Here is a 13,887-nt window from a genome sequence, read left to right as displayed (position 1 = left end):
AGGACTCGATTTTTTTATACATACAAATAGGAAATAATCCAATAAACCACACCATCACCAATTATTATTTTCTGCTCTTTTAAAAAATAAATCTCAATTCATTAAATAACATAAATGAGACAATTACTCTTATATATTAAGTTAGCTACTAGAAGGTTATTTTTTATAAGGAAAGAAATGCATTCATGTCCTAATTTTTAAAATACTCGGTTAATATTTCAGTAAATTCTAAATGCTAAAATTCTAGTTTATTCAAAAAGTTGAAATAGTACATTCAAATTCTTGGACCACCTCTCTTTTTTTCTTCTCACCGAAAGATATCGTTAAATCATTTCAAATTTATGTTTGCAATATAAATTTAAATAAAAAAATCACGTCAAAACCAAATTTAACCTTATAAATATAAATCTAAAAATCAAGCTTTATACCATCATTCAATTATTATTGCTTTATATACGTGAATATAATTAAATTGATTATATATATTAAAAATACTTGGTTTGTAAAATGAGAATATCGGTGTACACATTTTTTTTTACCTTATCTCTTACTCTCGTACTTCTCATAAAAGAAGAATTAATTGTTGTTGATTCTTTTTTATATATTTATTTCCATTAAATATAAGATCTATAATACGTACCAAATATTTAATAACATGTCAAGAGATGTTCACAAAAAATCTGAAATCTTCCTAGATAATAAATTTATTTTAACAGGAGTCATACATAAATGTATTTTTTTTATTATTTCCAATTATTTATAATTCAAAATTATTCCTTCTTTTAAAAGCTAACTGTATTCCACTATTTTAGCTGCATAGTTTTGGTCACCTCTGTATAAAATACTTTTAGTCAATTGACAGTCATCGTTTAATAAAAATGTCTGTATTTTAATGTTTTAATAACAGCAAAATATACTGCGAAATTAATGTTTCTATTAAACAATCAATGTAAAATTAAATAACGATATAAAATAGTAAAAAAAATATAATCAACAAAACATATATTAAATTATCAAACTAGAATTCGTCGGAGGAGGATATGTAATTAATTTGAAAATTAATAGATAAGTCAAGTTTACGATTATTGTGAATTTATAGTTTATACTTAGTTCTTAAGTAATTAAAGCGGCACACAATTTTTTGTAAATAAAAAGAATTAAAAATAAATATTCTTAAGAAATTAGAAAAATATGGTATAATTTTTGTTTGGGAGATTATCGATTAGATTTGAATCCATTGATATTAGAAAATAAATATTTATAATAGCTATGTGATGAAAGTAAGTTTGTGCGACTTCAAAGGTATAGAGATTTAAAAAGGAGTTTTGACGATTTTAATTATTAGGTGATGTAGGAAAAGAAATAGAGGGTTTAGTTTAGAGAAAGTGTGAATTACCAAAATTGACCTTGGAGTAATTAGTTTTGTTAAAATGTAGAAGAGCAATAATTGTAGTTAGAATGAGGCACGATGCATCGAAACTTTGACGCCATTTATTACGGTAGGTCACAAACCCAACAGAACTGCCCACCATTTACTTCTGTTCATAAATAGCTTCGCCTAATAATACCACCTCCTTCAAACTACTTCTACTCAACAGTGCTTCCCACTTAAATTCACTCATCACTCTTATAAATTCAATTACACTATTTCCACCTTTCTTTCTTAATCAAAAACACATCTTTTTATTTAAACCTCTTTTTTTTTTTCTCAATTTTCTTTTATCTTCTATATATGTGAACCAAATTGCAATTGTCACTGTCACTGTAGGTCCCCAAACCCCACATGTAGAGTACCACAGTTCTAGGCAACAACTTCAAGATTAAAATCGACACCCCCAATGTTTTTCCCCACTAAACATTTTTTTCTCAAAAGGGCATTTTCGGGATCTATATGGTAAAAAATAAAAAAAAGTTGTCGAAGCTGTGAAATGGAGGGACAAACCCAGATCACAAACAAGCTGATGTAAATAAAATATAGCATAGATTAGCTTCAATGATTAAAGGTCAATGCAGGAACCACATTAGGGCTTGTTTGGTCTTTTCCCAATGAGTGCGCCTAACCGCTACTGAAATCCAAAAAACACATCCCAAAAGAAAAAGCAACATGCTTCATCTTCATCTTCATCGCAGGAAAGAAATTAATAACAAGGCGAATTTAAGAGAAAAAGGGTTAAAATATTATTTAATGAAATAAAAAAGGAAAAGAAAAAAGGTGACCTACAGGAGCCGGCCTTTAACTAAATATAGCTGGACAGACAAAAACCAACTATTATCTCTATCGTCCCTGTGCGCAGCTGTTCAAAAATCTATGCATCAATTTATTATTTCGAAAATAATAAATAAATAATTGAATAAATACTACCACATACCTGCATCTACTTTTCCGTGCCACTTTTCTTATTACCATATCAAAAGAGCAGAGTCAGGTGAATTTACCGGATGGGAACAAATAAACAATACAAAAAAATTAAAATAAAAAGATTCCGCAGCAGAAAAAGAGAAGAAAAGGAAAGACGTAAAAAGTTAATTAATTACTGAAAACAGAGAAAAGGGAAATATTTATTATTCTCATTACAATTAATTATTCCTCGTGTTATTATAGAGATGGTAGAATAGAAAATGAAAATAAATAAATAAATAAACAAATTCACCCGGAAAGAAAGGGAAAGAGAGAGATAGCGGTTTGGTATGTATGTATATATACACATATACATTATAATGATAATAATAATAATAATAATAATATTGTTATTATTACATAAAATAAAAAGCCATCAAATTTTTTGAAAGAATTCACCACCCTTTTAGCTCTGTTTATATTTTTAATTTTTCTCCTCGTCTAAGCTGCTGTAACTGCGGTGCTGTTTTGGAAAAGAGGGAGAGAGACCCAAAAGAGACTATGCTCGGGGACTCAGCTGTGTTGGGAGCGGGAGGTGGAAGTGGCGGCGGAGAAGGTGGCGCCTCCGCCGATGCAGTGGCCGGGGTCAGTCATGACGGGGCGGTGGCAGCTAGCGGAGGCGGTGGTGGAGTTGGATCAAATTCAGGGGACGACGAAAGGGGAAGAATCGAAGAGGGAGAACGTAGCTTCGGTGGTAACCGGTGGCCCCGACAAGAGACTTTGGCGCTGTTAAGGATACGGTCGGATATGGACGTGGCGTTTCGAGATGCAAGTGTTAAGGGTCCTTTGTGGGAAGAAGTATCCAGGTGCGTCACCACTCCAACTCAATTATATTAATCTTTCGTTTTTATTATATATATATCACCTTTTTCTTCTTTTCTTTTTAGTTTGCATCTTCTCATTCAATTCATCACTTCACTTCTTCACTTCAATTGATGTGAATTTTTTAGCTGCTGGAAAATAGATTAATGGGGTGTGGAGATCTGAGAATTCAATTCTGCTTTCTTTTTGAGTTTTATTCTCGAAAATGTATTCAGTGTTCAGCTGGTTGCAATTCCAATTTCATCTTTCCCCTCTCTCTTTCCATGGTTTGGATTTTTCTTCATTTTCCAGGTCCTTTCGTGTGTTTTTATTTTCTTTGGCTTAAATTCGTCCCTTTTTTTTTCTTTCGGAGTTTGAGCATAAAATAATTACAAAAGAATTTAGATGTGCAGTCTACATGATTTGGGTGTGATTTGCTTTTCTGACATTCACTTTGGTTCATGTCCTATTTTCCAAATAAGTTACCGACTTGAATTGAGTTATGAAAAGCGAGATTTTTCTTCCCCCTTTATTTCGCTTACCAACTCCTACGGGAAATTAAGGAAGAAGATTATCTGTCAAATCTTCTAACTTGGGTTCATGTGTTTCTCATGGGAGACATGTCTGTTCATCACTTCATGCCATTTTGTTACTCAAAACATCGATTACGTCCAACTTTCGCATTTTCTCCCGTCTCTCTTTCACTTACTTTCTTTCCCTTCCATCACTTCCACTGCTTGATTACTTCATCTCATTTTTATTTTATGTTTATATCACGCTTCCAATGCCTTTTACCCTTTGTCCTCTAGCTCAATTTGATGAGATAAGATAAACCCAGAGAAACTCTACTCTCTCTCTCTCTCTCTCCCTTTTTTTTCATTTTGTCTTCTCTTTTTGTGCGTCAGGAAAATGGCAGAGCTTGGGTATCACAGAAGTTCCAAGAAGTGCAAAGAGAAATTCGAGAACGTGTACAAGTACCACAAAAGAACCAAAGAAGGTCGAAGTGGGAAGCAAGATGGAAAAACATATCGTTTCTTTGATCAACTACAAGCCCTTGAGAATCACACTCCAACACCCCACTCTCCCAAACCATCACCTAAACTACCACAATCAGCACCATCAAGAGTCATTCCAGCAACAGCTGCATCATTGTCACTACCAATTGCAACAGCATCAACAACTGCTTCATCCTTGTCACTTCCAATTCCAACCACAATATTAACAACAGTACCAATGCAGCCAATACTGTCCAACACCACTCTCACTAGTACTGTCCCCCATATCACTGTTCCATCAACAACAACACTCCCTATAACCATACCCCAGCCCATGCTCACTACCCCATCAATACATCTCTCAACTCCTTCTTACCCTCCAACAAACCCTACCACCAACACAGCCCCACCACCTTCTTTCCCCACGCTCCCCACCGACACCTTCTCCAATTCTAGCTCCTCCTCCACCTCCTCCGACGAAACATTGGAAGGTAGGCGCAAAAGGAAGCGCAAGTGGAAGGACTTCTTCGAGAGACTAATGAAGGAAGTGATCCAGAAACAAGAGGATCTACAAAAGAAGTTCCTCGAAGCCATAGAGAAACGAGAACACGAAAGAATAGCAAGAGAAGAAGCATGGAGAGTCCAAGAGATGCAAAGAATCGATAGAGAGAGAGAAATCCTCGCCCAGGAAAGATCCATAGCCGCAGCCAAAGACGCTGCCGTCATGTCATTCCTTCAAAAAGTAGCCGAACAACAAAACCTCGGTCAAGCATTAAACAGCATCAACCTCGTACAACAACCACCAACGCAACAACCTCAACCACCACTGCAACAATTGCCACCATCTAGTGTAGCTCCATCTGCTTTGCAACAACCACTGCCCGCGGTTGTTTCACAACCATTGGTGTTTCCAGTGGTCTCACATGTGACCAACATGGAGATAGTGAAAGTTGACAACAACAACAATAATAGTAGTGAGAATTTCAGGCCATCGAGTTCCTCGAGGTGGCCAAAGGTGGAGGTTCAGGCATTGATAAAGCTTCGAACGAACCTGGATGCAAAGTATCAGGAGAACGGACCAAAGGGTCCTCTATGGGAGGAGATCTCATCCTCGATGAGGAAGCTCGGGTACAACCGAAACGCGAAAAGGTGCAAAGAGAAGTGGGAGAACATCAACAAGTACTTCAAGAAAGTGAAGGAAAGCAACAAGCGGAGACCGGAAGATTCGAAAACATGCCCTTATTTCCACCAGCTGGACGCGCTGTACAGGGAGAAGAGCAAGGTGGAGGGAGTGGCGGCGGTGAAGCCGGAAAGCACGGTGGCGCCGCTGATGGTGCGGCCGGAGCAGCAATGGCCACCTCAGGAGGAAACGATGAGAGATAGGGACATCAGAATGGAGGACGTGGAGAACGAAGATGATGAGTACGAGGAAGAGAGAGAGGGAGAGGGGGAGGGAGAGGAAGAAGAAGATGACGAAGAGGATGAAGAAGGTGGTGGTGATGGGAAATATGAGATAGTGGCGAACAAAACGAGTGGTGGTTCAGTTGCGGCATCGACAGAATAGAGTGATGAAAGAAGGTGGTGGTGGTAGGTCATAGAGAGTGCAGGGGTTGTCGGAGGAGGTGGTGGTGGCCATTGTGGTGGAGAAAGAATTTGAATATTCACGTACGGCGAAGTTACACATGGCATGGGTATCGACCTGTGGAAGATGAGGTTTGGTTGCTACTTTGTTGTAGCATATAGTCAGTAAGATTATATGTTTTTCTCTTTTCTGTTTCATAAAATTTGTTTATTTTTTGGGATAATAAATAAGTCCGAGCAGAGATGAATTTAAGATAGAGACCAATAAAGAAGAGAGAGACCTTAATTAAGGTTGTATTTTTCTTTTACTTCATCTTTTTTTTTTCTTACTTCCTGGTGCTGTAAATGGGAGGAGATTAATTCTGGTTTTGTCTTTTTCTCTGTGCTTTCAGTTTTGACATCTTGTTACTCTTATATGACTGCCATTGACTTTTCCTTCCTATGTTTTTCTTATTTTAGCTTATTTCTCTATTTTTTGTAATCCCTATATTTTGGTACACATAAATTTTTGCACCAGTAAGTACTTAACTCAAATATTTTTAATATATATTACTTAAATACATCTTCAACATTATTCCTTTAATTTTTGTATTAAATCAGCCGGTTATAAAATTAGTATATATCATTATTTATTAATTAAGTGACATGCATTCAGACGTTACAAAATTAGTCTTTATCATCATTTATTAATTACGTGACATGCATTTAGACCTGTCACATTACTAATTAATCTGAAAAAAACATATGACATTTTGTTATCATTAAACAAGAAGGAGTATCATTTAATTGTTTCAAGATTCATAAGCAAATACAAAACATTAAAATTAGATTTATTGTATTTACATTTACCCACAAATTTATTATGATGTACGGTAGTTGATGAGTAGAGAGAAAAGGTTGAGTTTGGTGAATTAATTGCCCCGATTATCGGTTTGCACTAACTTATTAGCGAGATATGACAAAAGAGGGTGAGAAAATAATGGAATTAAAAAAAAAAAAAAAAGGGTGTTAGGTCTTGTTTACTTGAATGGATTTGGAAAGAGTAATTGAGCGAATTTGTAGATAAATTTTTTTGTTGTTTATTTGAGTGAATTTGGAGGTAAATGAGAGTGGATTTTGAAGTAAATTTTTTTAATCTGTCACATCAATAAAATCTTACACTAATTCTTACAAATTTTAGTTCCAAATTCACTCTCATTTACCTCCAAATTCACTCATATAAACAACAAAAAAATTTATCTTCAAATCCTCTCAAATCTCCTAAATTACTCTTCCCCAAATCTATTCAAGTGAACAAAGCCTAAAAGAAGGTCTAAAGGAGTGAAAAAATAAATAAAAAGGATATATTAAAGAAGGGTTAAATTGTTGGGACAGTGACCCTACGTTTTGCATTGTAAGAGAGGGTAGTGAGAGCAGAAGATGGCAGCATCACACATGGAGTGATAAACCCTTGAAAGAGGGTCCACGAAGGGAATCTTGTGAGTTGTGAGTAACCTCACTCTGAAAAGAACCTAAAACACTAGCATGCAGTTGTTGTCTCTGTGTCACTGTGCACGCAAGGTGATGTGTTTCTCTTCATGGGTGTCAGTCCTAAGAAAGAGATGAAGCTTCATCATCATCATCATCTAAAGCCTCAACTTTTTCTGCTGTTAATCTGCTTTTCTCACTCTTTCATCACCGTCCAATTATCATAATTTAATCCAATCTCATACTCATCTCTCATCTCTCTCTCTCAACAAATGTATTCTTTCAAAAAACGATTAAATGTTGATTGGTTTATAAGTAAGGGATGGTCGAGATTATGTTATGCTTTTGGTATATTATGTTATTATATATACATTTGCATATATGAATGAGATTGCTGTGATGGAACAGTTTTCGATTTGGAATAAAACAGGTCATTATTTTTCTTTGAACTCGTTGCACAATCATTTGGTGGGTATCTAATTCTTCTCTTTTACACTTTTGTTTTATTTTTCTTTCTAAATCTTCACATTTACTGTTGCCAATGCAAATCATACTTCTCGTTTTTTTCAAGTTAATTTATCACTTCTAAGGTCATCTGATGGTCGAATCATTTATCCGTTTCATAATTTTCCTTTGAACTTTTTACAACTAGGATGAATGGGGCATCCAATTCTCCTTTCTTATATTCTTTACTTCTATTTTTCCTTACATATATCATTTAAAGTATAAATTTAGACAGTGTTTCCTTTTGTTTTTTTCAGTTTGGTACTTTTAATATACTGTATATGTTTTCTTTGTTTAAATGTGTATTTTGCATATTACAGATCAACTAGTAATTTTATTTTATTTTTTGCTTCAAGTTGTAACTTAAAAAACATTCTTTAAAAAAAACTAATAATAGTTAAATATAATATTTATATTACGTTTTAAATTATTAATTATAAATCTAAAAGTTAATTTATGCATGAAAAATATATTTCACATACGTTTTAGTTATAAATATTTAATTTTATCATTCTTAACTATATAAAAGTAAACATTGATATATGATGAGGATGCTTAGGTATTAATTAGGTTTAATTCGCATTATCGGATGTGTATGGAGCAATGTATTATTGTCGTCTTAATTGTTTATTTAAGAATAAACGTGGGCTTTTTAGTCAAATAATTTTAAGGAATAAAAGTCATTGAACCTTGACTAATTTAAGTTTAGTAATGTGAATATATTATAAGAGCTACTTCCTTTTTTTTTTGTGTGTGTGTGAAAATTAAATTAAATTTATTTTAAAGAAAAAAGCAAACTTTTTTCCGACTTAAAGACATGCATTAATAATCCTTCTCCCGCAGAAATTGAAACTTGGAGCCTGCAGAAATCCCATCTCCAATTATATGCTTTAATGATTTTTTTTGAATGGTAATTATGCTTAATCACTATATGGTTTTATTAATTTTGATCTTTAACTTGATGATTGCAGATCTAAATTACACCCTGCAGTCTCATATTAATTCTGTGAAAAAGAATGGTAGACCTAAGAAGGAATAGCTGCTACTGACAGCATTAGCTGAAATGAAGAAAATCCTGAAGAGATAATAGATTTGAAAAGTGAAGTTATATATATATAGAGAGAGAGAGAGAGAGTTAGAAATTGTGGATTTGGGTGATGGTGCATAGCATATGTATTTGACTTATGTATGGCCTACAATTTTGTCCATTTTGATGAAAATGGTGAGCATTTGGGTGTAAAGATGTGTCCCACAGTATTGATTGGCCTGCATTTACCTCTACGGATGGGAATAATTATTCTGTTACACAGCAACAGTTTGAGACATAAACGCTCCTGTTGCAGTACCTTCTTCATTCATATACTTTCATGCACAAAACTCTACGGACCCTATTCCTTTGTCGGATGCCTCCTTCACTAATCTCACCACACTCTCAAATTACTTTTAACTATTTATAATAAAAATTACTTACAATCAAATTCTAAAAATTATTGATATTTATTTTATAATTACATTTTTTATTTATTTTTTGTTGTTAAAAAAATAAACACGTATATATGTAGTACATGTATTTTCACTGGTTTTTAAACAAATGCAACATTATATAATTTCTAGTTACATGTTAAATAAAAATATAGGTTTTAATTGTTTATTCTTTTACTTCATAAAAATTGTTTGACCGAAGAAGATTTCGCTGAAGCAAGGTGTCGTGAGCAAGAATTTCGACTCTGCAATTTTTCAGTTAAGAATAAAGTATTTCAAACATGTGAATTTTATTGTAGAACATCATTCAACGTGGAGATTTTTTTCAAGTATGAGTTTGTTTTATTTTTAGAAAAAGTTTTAATTTGTTCTTAAATGTGGTATATAATCACAGCATAAGGTTTAATTTCATGATTTAAATGTTTTTATTTCATGAAATGTGACTATGTTTTAATGGATGTGATGGAATGAGATGAGATACACAATGTGTGGTTGTGGGAGGTAGTTTTTGAGGACTTGATGTTTTTTAATATGACTATAGTGTGAGTATTGAACTATGAAACATGTTGATGGAATATTTATTATATTAAGATATGACATGGTAAACAAATTTTGTTGATCCTTCCTCTTTATTTTAAGATGATGAGTCACCTATATAAGAAGTTATATTATCATAGATTGGTTATTATATCACTCGAGTTATCATTAGGTAAATAGTTCGTCTTCATTTTATTATTTTGATACTCATGCATTTCATAAAATATACAATAAATATTAGTCTTGTAATTTTTTTATCTAATCAATTCATTATAAATATGACAATCTTCAAATTCTTAGTTTACAGCAAACTTTTTCATCGTGTTTTTTTTATTTTATCTAATCAAGTTATTATAAAACTCTATTATGTTTCTTTCGAAATTACAGTGTAGTCAACGTATGAATTCTAAATTCTAACTAATACTATTATAACTACTAAAACTACAATTATAATATGAAAAAAAAAAAGGTATAAAATGAGTTTAGTGGAAGTGAATCTGGCTTGCAGGAAGTGAAGGGGTGGTAACGGTGGGACTCGCGGCGGAGAGATTTGAAGAGAAACTCATAGATGAAAGACTTGCGAACTTAAAACTTGTGGAAACTGACTTGTGACTCGGAAATAAAGAAAGAACGAAGAAATCTAAAGATGACAAAAATAATGAAAAATAGTAATATTATGAAAATAGAAAAAAAAATATAACATTCTCTACATCTATTTTAATAAAATCAATGTTATAAGTTTTACACATACTATATCGATTTCTGTAATAAGTGATGAGTATGTCTACTAGTAAATTTTAAAATTTTGTAAAAAAACAGTTTTAATTAATATATTCTCATTAATAATAGTTTTTTTTCTTATAATCAATATATTGAGTAAAAATATTATATATGTTAAAAATATTGTGGATTGTAAAAAGTGTAAATTAGATTGTTCTAACCCCATATTTATTAAAATAATGTTGTTAGTGTTAACCATCATATTAGAAGTATTCCACTTTATAATCCGAAATTTGTCACAGTTTTATTCTAATAACGGCCTTAGAATATTGAAAGAGAAAGATTTATGGTAGTAGAATAAGTATTCATTTTTTTTATTTCTTCCACTTAAGGATAAGAGGTAGATTTTTGGAACTAATTGTCTTGAATTTTTTTTTTTTTTAGAGTTTTCATTCTTAGAATTGAGAATTTTTATCTTAAATATATGTTTATAAGATCAATTACCACTATTTTGAAGCCTAAAGTTCTTGAAAAACATATCGGTGAATTAAAAGAAAAAATATATTTATATTTTTTTACTTCAACTCTTAATCAATATAAGAAAATTGGAATTAAAAAATACTTTGTAAATATGAAGATTATTTTTCACCTACTCATTACCATCCAATGGAGAAAAGAGTATAAATTTGGCACCAATATAAAGTTTTATAGAAAATAAATTTTACGTAAAAAAAATACTTTTGATGTGGATAATTTATTTATCTAAATACATACACAATAATTACTAAAGATCTACAAGTTCAAAATAATCAAAACAGATAACTAAACAAAACAAAATATTCCAATTTACTGTAAGTTATATAGTTACTGTTTCCAATAATGGAATATTAAGTTAAATTCAATTTCAGAACAGATGAATCAATCAAAACACAATATTCTAATTTATTAAAAGTTTTGTCGCTATTGTTTTACCATGAGAAAGATAAATTATTGGTGTAATTAATTTTTGACGCGATACTAAAGGTGAAGAAAAACAAAAAAACTAAAGATGGATGTGTATGGATTTTTTTTCTTTTAACTGTTTTCTTATATAAATTTATACTATTCTATTCTAAATATTTTTTTTTTAAAATTAATGCAACGTTGATAAAGGAATTTTTTCTAACTGTTATTTTAAAATTAGTGTTGTTAAAATGCGTTATAATCCACGAGTCAATCCATTGAGTTGGGTTGAGTTTGAAAAAAATATAATTTTTTTATGCGGGTTAATTTTCAACCTGTCATTCCAGTTGAATCCAAAGTGAGAAACCCACCTAATTTAATTTAATTATTTATTATTTTATGTTTCAATATTATTAGTTAGCATTTCTTTTATTATATTGAAAATGAGATAAAAAAGATGTTTCAAGAGAGAAAAATATTATATATTTATCTATACTCGAATATTATAGATGAACAAGTGATACAAATATTATTAATATTAAAAACTTATTTGTTCATTTTTTGTGCTTGTTTTTTTATTACATTTGGATTTATTTTGAATTGTCTTTGAAGTTATATGAAATTTATTTAGATTTGAATTAAAAAAAATTATAATTTATTTATTTAAAATAAACTTATAATTAAGTGAACTAGTGAGCAAACTCATTCAACCCACCAACCCGTGATGGGTCGAGTTAGGTTCGAATTTTTTCAGCTTTTTGATAAGTGAGTTAAGTTGGATTAACTCAGTAAATGACCAATTTATGGTGGATCGAACTGGATTACCCATTTTGCTACTTCTTTATTATATATAAATTCTTACTGAGTTAACAAATAAGCCTTTTTAAATTTAATTAATTTGTCCCCAATTTGAAAAAAAAAAACGATTTACAATAAAAATATATAATTTTTTCATTTCATAATTACTCTATAGGAAAAGTTTAATTTAATTTAATTTAATAATATTTCTCTTTTAAAATTTGTTCAACCTTTTATTTTTGTGTTGTGATAAAAATATGTACAGGCACGTGCGTTTTCTTAATTTTTACAGTAAGAAAATATAAAAGAAAAAATAGAAATATAAATTGATAATATTTAAAAAAAAAAAAAGACGTGTTAGGCTCAGGAAAAAAAATACTGATACCTGAGTTTTGTACTTTTTTATCGATGTGTCTGCATATTAATACACGTTCACTCGAAGATGAAAAGATGAACTCAATGATTGAGAATGAGATGTAATTACTCTTTGAAGTGACGGCTGTAGTCATATTGTTGTAACTTCTAAGCAACATATGGTTAGTCTATTCTTCACAGAGTTTGCAAAAGTAAAATTCATCAAATTCAAATATATATTAACCTTAATTTTTTTAAAGTGACAGCAGACTTTGAAGAGATATTTCAATAGTTGAATAAAAGTAATATTTAAGTTAAATTTATATTTTGTGAATAAGAGTGAGAAATTCCTTTTATGGAATATATAAGAGTAGATGAGAAGAATGAGAAACGACAAAAGAAAATGGCTACAGATAAAGATTTATAAACTTAAAAAACAATGCTATGATATATAAAGAGAGAAAGGAATTGGAATCTGATTACTACCCAATTTTATAACTTTGGCATGTGCATTTGCCGGATACATGATCATCACCAACAGTCTCTATGAATCATAAACAATAATCATAAAAAATTGTAATTTTTTAACTAACCACTAAAAGTACAATAGGAAGAAATTAATTCAACCCAAATAAAATATAAAATATTTTGCATTATACCACCAAATTAAGAATATTGTGCATTAACGGAGAAAGATAATTTACATCATATCCTCACTCATCTATTTATGTTAACTCATAATTTACAATTCTTTATTCACACTATAATCTATTTATATTAATATAAATAATTTAATTAAATGCATAATTTATTACTTTTTATACAATTATATAATTAAAGCACTTTCCTACTGCGAGAGATGTGTAAAACAGTGATTTACTTTCCTATTCCTTCTCCCTCAAAACAATTGTCTCTCTCACTTAAACTTTTTTTTTCTCATTTCCTATAACCTGTCTTTCATCGATTAAATTTTCAAATAAAATAATTTTTTATCTCTTATATAAATTCATTTTCCCTTAATTCTTTTTTACGTTTTATCATCAATTTTAGTGAAAAAATTCAAAACGATGATTTTCTCAACCTGTTTAATCCATGTCAAAATTTTGTTATATTTAAATATCTTATTATATGCCATTAATATTTAAAATTTATTGTTTGAAATTTTAAATATTGAAGATAAAAATTTTACATTAGGAACTATGCATGATTTCGATAAAACTATATGATAGACGATAAAAAAAAAAGTTTGTACAAAAAGTTTTGTTTGATAAACAAATTTTTACTTCAACCAATATGCCCTTAAGATGA

The 13,887-nt window shown here is 30.7% G+C and overlaps 1 protein-coding gene across 1 annotated transcript; it reads left to right on the top strand.

Moving 5' to 3' along the window:
• The first annotated feature begins 2,841 nt into the window (after positions 1–2,841).
• On the top strand, positions 2,842–6,144 carry LOC124832532 (trihelix transcription factor DF1-like). Its single transcript, XM_047306753.2, has 2 exons — positions 2,842–3,204; positions 4,105–6,144. The coding sequence occupies exons 1-2, from the start codon at positions 2,900–2,902 to the stop codon at positions 5,756–5,758; spliced, it is 1,959 nt and encodes a 652-aa protein (XP_047162709.1). The 5' UTR covers positions 2,842–2,899; the 3' UTR covers positions 5,759–6,144.
• Positions 6,145–13,887: the final 7,743 nt, after the last annotated feature.

The sequence above is a fragment of the Vigna umbellata genome, chromosome 8, assembly GCF_029865625.1.
Source record: "Vigna umbellata cultivar VRB3 chromosome 8, Vumbellata_1.0, whole genome shotgun sequence".
Classification (NCBI taxonomy): Eukaryota; Viridiplantae; Streptophyta; class Magnoliopsida; order Fabales; family Fabaceae; genus Vigna; species Vigna umbellata.
This window is presented reverse-complemented; position numbering and strand designations above follow the sequence as displayed.

Excerpts from the sequence above, each read along its gene's own strand:
- LOC124832532 (XM_047306753.2), top strand. The coding sequence starts at position 2,900 with ATGCTCGGGGACTCAGCTGTGTTGGGAGCGGGAGGTGGAAGTGGCGGC. Across the intron at positions 3,205-4,104 it reads TTGTGGGAAGAAGTATCCAG|GAAAATGGCAGAGCTTGGGT; the intron begins GTGCGTCACCAC and ends TTTGTGCGTCAG.